The sequence below is a fragment of the Rutidosis leptorrhynchoides genome, chromosome 11, assembly GCF_046630445.1.
Source record: "Rutidosis leptorrhynchoides isolate AG116_Rl617_1_P2 chromosome 11, CSIRO_AGI_Rlap_v1, whole genome shotgun sequence".
Taxonomy (NCBI): Eukaryota; Viridiplantae; Streptophyta; class Magnoliopsida; order Asterales; family Asteraceae; genus Rutidosis; species Rutidosis leptorrhynchoides.
Genome location: NC_092343.1, coordinates 319,654,322 through 319,662,651, shown reverse-complemented (window position 1 = coordinate 319,662,651; position 8,330 = coordinate 319,654,322). Strand labels below are relative to the sequence as shown.

General features: G+C 31.9%; 1 protein-coding gene across 1 annotated transcript; it reads left to right on the top strand.

The window, feature by feature from the left end:
* The first annotated feature begins 3,825 nt into the window (after positions 1 to 3,825).
* Positions 3,826 to 6,918, top strand: LOC139876408 (probable aquaporin PIP2-5). Its single transcript, XM_071863721.1, has 4 exons — positions 3,826 to 4,246; positions 5,862 to 6,157; positions 6,344 to 6,484; positions 6,574 to 6,918. The coding sequence occupies exons 1-4, from the start codon at positions 3,922 to 3,924 to the stop codon at positions 6,685 to 6,687; spliced, it is 876 nt and encodes a 291-aa protein (XP_071719822.1). The 5' UTR covers positions 3,826 to 3,921; the 3' UTR covers positions 6,688 to 6,918.
* Positions 6,919 to 8,330: the final 1,412 nt, after the last annotated feature.

The following is an 8,330-nucleotide window of genomic DNA, read 5'->3' as shown; positions in this document are numbered from 1 at the left end:
TCTTCAAATAGTTTGGGCGTTCACGCTTTATATACTTATTGTTGTTATATTACCTCATGCATCCTTGTCCAATATATTTTTCTCAGATTAAAAAATATGTAGTTTAAGAAATATTATTATTATACTACTCCGTATATATATATATATATATATATATATATATATATATATATATATATATATATATATTTAACTTTTCAGTTTTATTTATTACTTTTTATCTATTTATTTGTTATACATATAAAATTAATGACAAAAAAACTTTACATCTTTATTCCTATTCATATTCCTATATAGAGTACAGTAGTTGTGATTAGAATGCTCGTAGTGCAGCGCGATGGGCATCGAATCTCCACCATCACGTCACCATAGCGCCGCTGTGGGGCGTGATGGTGAAAAAAAAAAATTGAGGTGCGATGGGTTGATCACGGAGAAGAAAAGTTGCTTTAGTGCGATCTGATTGGCTCCCCTTCTATGTTTTCGAACGTTGTATGTATATGTATCCGTTGCCATATTCAGTTTTTTAAATAAAATGAAATTTAATTTTATAAACAATAAATATGACACACCTCTATAAATAAACACTCTCATTTATATATTTTTCACACAACACTTTCACTTCTATCACAAAACAATCTCTATAATATTTCCAAGTTCTTAAACAATGTCTCAAAATCCCGATCATAATGAGCCCGGTTCCGGTAATCTCTACAACTTCGGGTCTCCAAATATGCCCGGATCGAGCTCACATTCGCTTCAAAACGTTCGGGAAGCCGAAATGGTATACACCACCTGCAGTTGGTGGAAGTGGTGTGCTTAGAAGAAGAGGTTCGCAACTTGAACTCGAAGATGAAGACGATGATGTGGTTGGCGAAAACCAAGCAATCAATCTCGGAGAAGATCGGTTAACCAACCTTCAGGAGCTATTTGGAGACGATGCGATTCAACGTCCTATGGGAAGAGAACGATCAAAGAAGGCTGCTAAAAAATCCGGTTCGTCTGATGCGGGTACTATATCACGTGGTACGAACTCTTCCAACTCTTCAAGATTAGACGAGTTGGCTTCGAAATGGTCCAACAAAAAGAACAAAGAAGTGAAGAGGCGAAACGGTGTTATGGATGCAATTGTAGAGGAAGAACGAACACGGTCGGCAATGGAAGTCATAAAATTGTTTAAACTTAATTTAGCCGATATTGCCAATCCAAAAGAAAGGAAATCCGCTTTAAGGTTCAAGAAAAGATGGCCGAGAAATACAAAAATTATATCGAGCTTTCAAGTGACGACGAGTACTTTATCTTTTAGTAAACGTACACTTTAAGTTCTAGGAATTTAATAAAGTAGTTGTATTAGAATTTTTTAATTATCGTAATTTTTAATTTATAGGACTTTTATAAATTGTAATGGTTTGCTTTTTATTAATTTAAGTGTGTTTTTATCAATTTTTATTATTTAAGTATGTAATATTTTTATAAAAAAACAAACAAGCTTTAAAAAAATAAATCAAACTTAAATGAAAAATAAATTAAAAAGTGGGACCAGTTTAACTCATCACACAACCATCACGCCCACCACTACAAACTTCATCACGTCATCACCTTTGTCAAACCAGCACTATACCCCACAAAAACACTTCATCACGCCCATGGTTGCAAAAATCGGAAAAAATCGCCGAGAACTCGGCTAGAACTCGGAAACTCAATCCTGGCGAGAACTCATTTGTGAATCGGCAAAAAAATATGTCAACGTAAATTTATCGGTCAACGACCTATTTCTCTAAAAATTCGGTCAACTTCTCGAAAAAATTGGTCAACTTCTCGGAAAAATCGGCCAAATCTCGAAAATTTTCTCATAAGTCTAATATTTAAACGTATATTTATTCAAAAATATATATTTATACTGAAAGTCAACGAAAGTCAACCAACGAGTTCTCCCGAGTTCTCTGAGACCTCCTAAAAATTGTCCCGCCGAGAACTCTCCAAGTTCCGAGTTCTTCAACCTTGATCACGCCCATCACCCCGTCACTACTACAAATGGTCTTAAGTGATGAATAATAACCTAATTACAAATAGTATATAACTAGTTGTGGAGCCCTCGCTTCGCGCCGGACTCCGTTTTGAATGCGAGTTAAAATAAAAAGTCTTGATCTTTTTTGTAAAAAAAGAATTTTTTTCGACATCTAACATTGAAGGGTTGTTCATTTTGCGAAAGTTGCTTCTTTTAGCGTTTTTTTTTTAAAGTTAGTTGATCTATTTTGTAAAAAAAAATGTTTTTCGACATCTTTTGGTAGCATTGAAGGGCTGTTCCTTTTATGAGAGTTGCCTCTTTTATCGTTGAGGGGAAAAAAAAGGTAGTTGATTTTTTTATAAAAAAGAATTTTTTTCGACATCTTTTGGTAACATTGAAGGGTTGGTTCTTTTACGAAAGTTGATTTTTTTATCGTTGTAGACAAAAAAAGTTGAAATGATGAAAATACCCCTGGTTACTATTGATGAATAGTGAAATAGTGTTTTGTCTAAAAAAAGGGTGAAATGACGAAAATACCCCTGGTTACTATTGATGAATAGTGAAAAAGTTTACAAAATTTTTTCAACATCTAACATTGAAGGGTTGTTCATTTTGCGAAAGTTGCTTCTTTTAGCTTTCATTTTTTTTTTAAAGTTAGTTGATCTATTTTGTAAAAAAGAATGTTTTTCGACATCTTTTGGTAGCATTGAAGGGTTGTTCCTTTTATGAAAGTTGCCTCTTTTATCGTTTAGGGGGAAAAAAAAAGGTAGCTGATTTTTTTGTAAAAAAGAATTTTTTTTGACATCTTTTGCTAACATTGAAGGGTTGGTTCTTTTACGAAAGTTGCTTCTTTTATCGTTGGAGACAAAAAAAGAAGAAGGTGAAATGACGGAAATACCCCTGATTACTATTGATGAATAGTGAAATAGTGTTTTGGTTTTTAAAAAAAAAAGGTGAAATGACGAAAATACCCATGGTTACTATTGATGAATATTGAGATAGTGTTTTGTCTTTTAGATAGTATATAAATAAATATAAATAAATATAAATAAATATAAATATAAATATAAATTATAATTATAATTATAATTATAATTATAATTATAATTATAATTATTGTTATTATAATTATTATTATTATTATATTATTATTAATTATTAGTATTATTGTTTTTTATTATATTAAAAGTTTTTTTTTATTAATTATCGATATTGTAAAATGTATAAAGTATATAGCGAAACTATTTTTTTGAAATAACGTGCGAGTTAGTCACTATTACTCCCTCCGTCCCAGATTAATTGTTCCCAGACAAAAAACACACAGGTTAAGAAATGTCATTATCACACTGTACTTTTTCTGTACTTTTTTCTTACTTTACTGTTTTACTATCAACTAATTAATTAGAAATCTCTTCCCACCTTTGCAATTTAATTAATTCATTAGGCACAATATTGTAAACTTTATCAGATTTACTTTCCATATTTGAAAGTGGACAATTAATTTGGGACGTTTCAAAAAAGAATACTGGACAATTAATTCGGGACGGAGGGAGTAACTATTTATGAAAGTTAACAATATTATTAGTTTAAAACGCCTTTAAAAAGAACACTAGACTATACAGTTGAGAAGGAGGTACTCTTTAACTTTGTTACCCATTTAAAAAAGAATATCATAATCACTAGTATGTTCTAGTGCTTGATGATAAAGTTGAAATGACAAAAGGTAGGCTGGAAATTTCTAGTTTAAATAAACAAATAACCCACTTAAAATATGTTAAACCATCAATAATTGTGTGTTAAATAACGTGCTTTATTCACTTGCTAATCACCATATATACCAACCTTTACACCACATACCCACACTCACTCGCAAACCATAATCACTTTCCTATTCTCTCCACCACCAACAAAAAATCATGACTAAAGACGTTGAAGTGGCTGAGCACCATGGCGGCGGTGGCGGCGGCGATTACTCCGGTAAGGACTACCAGGATCCACCTCCTTCACCACTATTTGACGCAGAAGAACTCACCAAATGGTCGTTTTATCGAGCACTTATTGCTGAATTTGTTGCTACTCTTCTTTTCCTATACGTCACCGTTTTAACGGTTATTGGGTACAAAAGCACGACTGATCCGAATTTGAATACCGATCAGTGTGGTGGTGTTGGTATTCTTGGTATTGCTTGGGCGTTTGGTGGAATGATTTTTATCCTTGTTTACTGCACCGCCGGTATTTCAGGTAAATATGACATATGATGATCATCACTAAATTAATTTGATGAAAATTATTATTACTCCGTATTTGTTAAAATGGATTTTGCAAAACGAGCCGAGTCAAGTTTGAGCTCGATAAGATGCGAGTTCGGCTCATTTATATTTCAAGGAGCTTAATTTCTAGCTTAAATCATTTGATTATATACAAGTTTGATCTCGACGCGAGTTCACTCATTTAGGTAGATAATACTATTACTCCCTTTGTCACATAAATACTTTCCGTCTTAATATTTTTATTTGCGTCAAAATTATTGTCTCTTATTACAAATAACAATTAAAAACGTAAAGTTTCAATTATGTCCATTTTATTTTATTATTTGAAATTTAACATTAAATATAGCAATGAAGTTACTGTTTATTTATAACAAAATTAAACGAAGGGCAAATTAGATAATTTATTAAACTATCTTAAATTCAACAAAAAGATAAATCATACTGTTTTTATGTGACGGAACTGTTTTTATGTGACGAAGGAGTATTATATAATATACGAAGTATTATATATTATATTATATTATATTACTATAATACTATGAAAATAATGATGACTATTGTTTCAACTCATAGTCGTTCTAGCTCGTTTTAAGAAATACATATATATATATATATATATATATATATATATATATATATATGAAAATAATGATGACTATTGTTTCAACTCATAAAGTCGTTCTAGCTCGTTTTAAGAAATATATATATATATATATATATATATATATATATATATATATATATATATATATATATATTAAACTATCTTAAATTCAACAAAAAGATAAATCATACTGTTTTTATGTGACGGAACTGTTTTTATGTGACGGAAGGAGTATTATATAATATACGAAGTATTATATATTATATTATATTACTATAATACTATGAAAATAATGATGACTATTGTTTCAACTCATAAAGTTGTTCTAGCTCGTTTTAACAAATATATTTATTCAACTATCTTTAAAATATGTTAAAGCAAAGCTCAGGTGTGAGCTCGTTTAAGCTCGGCTCGAATCAAACTCAACGCGCTTAAGCTCGGCTCGAATAAAGCTCTTTTAAGCTCGACTCAATAAAGTTCTTTTATGTTCGGATCGAATTGAGCTCTTAGTAAGTTGAGCTCGACTAACTCGTTAGTTGATAGCACAAAAAGGGTTAATAGATTTGCAATAGATCAAATCATTTAGACTAATTAAAAAACGTCTATAATTAGTAGTTGCTGGTCGTGTCAACAATTTAAATGTTCCAGACGAAAACAAAAATGGACTCACATATACGTTAATTTTTATTACTACGCATAAAAAAATAATATTTCAATTTATCTATTTATTTACTTACATTGTATTTAACTATTAAAAATGAGGTATTTTAACTTTAATTGAAATTTTTTTATTTAATTTAATTTAAATATTTCAAGAAAAATATTAACATATTCAAAATTTTGGGCCCTTAGAATTTTTTGAGCGCTAGGCGGTTGACTATCTTGCCTGTGTTGCCTATGCTCGAAAACACCTTTGAGTAGTTGTCTTCTAACTTTTGTTTTAACGTTGAATAGTAAAATAGACCTTTCTAAAATGGTGCAGGAGGACACATTAACCCGGCTGTAACATTCGGTTTGTTTTTGGCAAGGAAGGTGTCATTAATAAGGGCGTTGGGGTACATGATAGCACAATGTTTGGGTGCAATTTGTGGTGTTGGTTTGGTTAAAGCTTTCCAAAGCTCATACTACAACCGGTACGGTGGTGGTGCTAACGTGTTAGCCGATGGTTACAACAAGGGAACCGGACTTGGTGCTGAGATCATCGGCACCTTTGTCTTGGTTTACACCGTCTTCTCGGCTACTGATCCTAAGAGAAGTGCACGAGACTCGCATGTTCCTGTAAGTACTAATTTTGTAACTCTTTTAAACGAGTTCACTTGAGTTATAGCCATATTAACAGTTTATAGTTGGAAGACAAAAAAAAAATGATTTGAAGGGTATTTCGGTCATTTAACAAGTTTTTTTTTTTAATTAAGGGCTTTTTAGATATTCAACTAAACTAATTGTAAAAATGAAAATGTGAAGGTATTGGCACCACTGCCCATAGGATTTGCAGTGTTCATGGTGCACTTAGCCACCATTCCCATCACCGGCACCGGAATCAACCCCGCCAGAAGTTTTGGTGCCGCCGTGATTTTCAACAACGACAAGGCATGGGATGATCAAGTATGTATTTTTACTTTTTCCTATTCGCAATATTAATCTTTAATTATTTTAATCATAGACTTAATATGAAAAATGATTTTTAATTTTAGTGGATATTCTGGGTGGGACCATTCATCGGAGCCTTTGCCGCCGCGGTCTACCACCAGTTTGTACTAAGAGCTGCAGCTATCAAAGCACTTGGTTCGTTCAGAAGCAATGCTTAAGTTTGAAAAATGTTGTTTGTTTGTGTATGGCAGTTTTTTGCCTTGTAAATTGGAAATATTGTGTATTATTATTTTCATTTCTTTGTCATGTTTATGCTGTAAATTTGAAGTGTGTTAAAAAAAAAAAATTAATTTGGTGTTGTGATCAAAGTATTTCAACATCAAAAAGTGTGGAGTATGTAATTTAAGAGCATGTGGTCGTAAATGAAACGTTTGGTTGATTCATTCTTACGTTTGAAGCTTGCCTAAATTTGTTGTCAAATCTGTTGAATTATTTACCAAACTTTCTACCAGATTTCAAGTAATTATGATCTAAACGTTGTGACTTCCAACTTCCAAGGTGTTGTAAGGGTTTATTAAGTTTAAAAGAAGGAAAACTAACCATAGTGAATTGTGATAATCAACAACTTCCAAGGTGTTGTAAGGGTTTATTAAGTTTAAAAGAAGGAAAACTAACCATAGTGAATTGTGATAATCAACAAATTATAGATAGAAACAAATTATGTGTAAATGTTCTTTATTGTAATTATAAATATTAATATTAATACAAATATTATTAATAGAAAAAGCTTAAAAAATATCAAGATACACGAGTTGACGTTGGAGCTATTCGAATCTTGGGATCGAGGTTTCTAGCAAATCGTTAGACTTTCAGATACCCATTTAGCCGAACCGATCAACGAAAGACGGATTAGATCGATACCTAATGTTATAGGGTTGAGAGAAAATGTCTGGAACACTAATGTGGCGATTAACCTACAAATGAAGCCATGAACTCTATTTATGCTCACTGGGTTTCTATCGACCGACAGGCCCGTCTGTCTTCCGACTGGCCCGTTTGTCGGTCGACAGTCTCGTTTGACTTTAAAATTCTTCAGTTAATTAGAACTGGGGACTTAAAATCAATTAACACACTCCCCTAGGACCTAGTTCTATCAACAATCCTTCTTTAACCAGACGTATCTAGGATGTGGCATTATTTCCAGCTTCACTTGATTTCCCCTTATGCACCAATAAACTCCCTTATATGGCACATATATTCTCTATTCATCTTTATCCTTGTCATATTCCAATGATAATCGCAAGTCAATATAATTATCAAGAAATACCATTTGTAGAACCTTTGAGTAAAATCTCTTTACATATTCGGAGAATTATACTCAACAATCTTCACAGCTCACCAGTCATCAGAGTAACCCTAACTTACGACTTTTGTGCTTTCAGGTTCTTCAATCTCTTCAAATCTTCATATACGCATCGGAATTTAAGATTTGACTTTGTTTGACTCATAAATAATCATATGCTTTCTGATTGCCCCACAATAATTTCAGTAATCATTCAAAGCTTCATAACCTGCACATGTTAATATCACAAAGCACAATGACATATATAGACATGAGCATGTTTTACATAATCAATCTCTCATTTCTTTACAACATAGACATTATAATCATCGAGACAATTAATTAAGCAGCTTTATTTCTTCATCTCTCATATGCCATTTCTTCACATTCATCAGAACTTCAGAAGTTCCAATTTTAACTCCTTCCTTCAGATAACATGGCTCGTATGTATATAAATTTTGACAAAATGTTGGTTATTTGTAATTTTCAATTCGAACACAGTGGTTTAACGATTTTGAC

Coding starts and splice junctions, on each gene's coding strand:
- LOC139876408 (XM_071863721.1), top strand. CDS start 3,922: ATGACTAAAGACGTTGAAGTGGCTGAGCACCATGGCGGCGGTGGCGGC. Junction 4,247..5,861: donor CTGCACCGCCGGTATTTCAG/GTAAATATGACA, acceptor AAAATGGTGCAG/GAGGACACATTAACCCGGCT. Junction 6,158..6,343: donor CACGAGACTCGCATGTTCCT/GTAAGTACTAAT, acceptor GAAAATGTGAAG/GTATTGGCACCACTGCCCAT.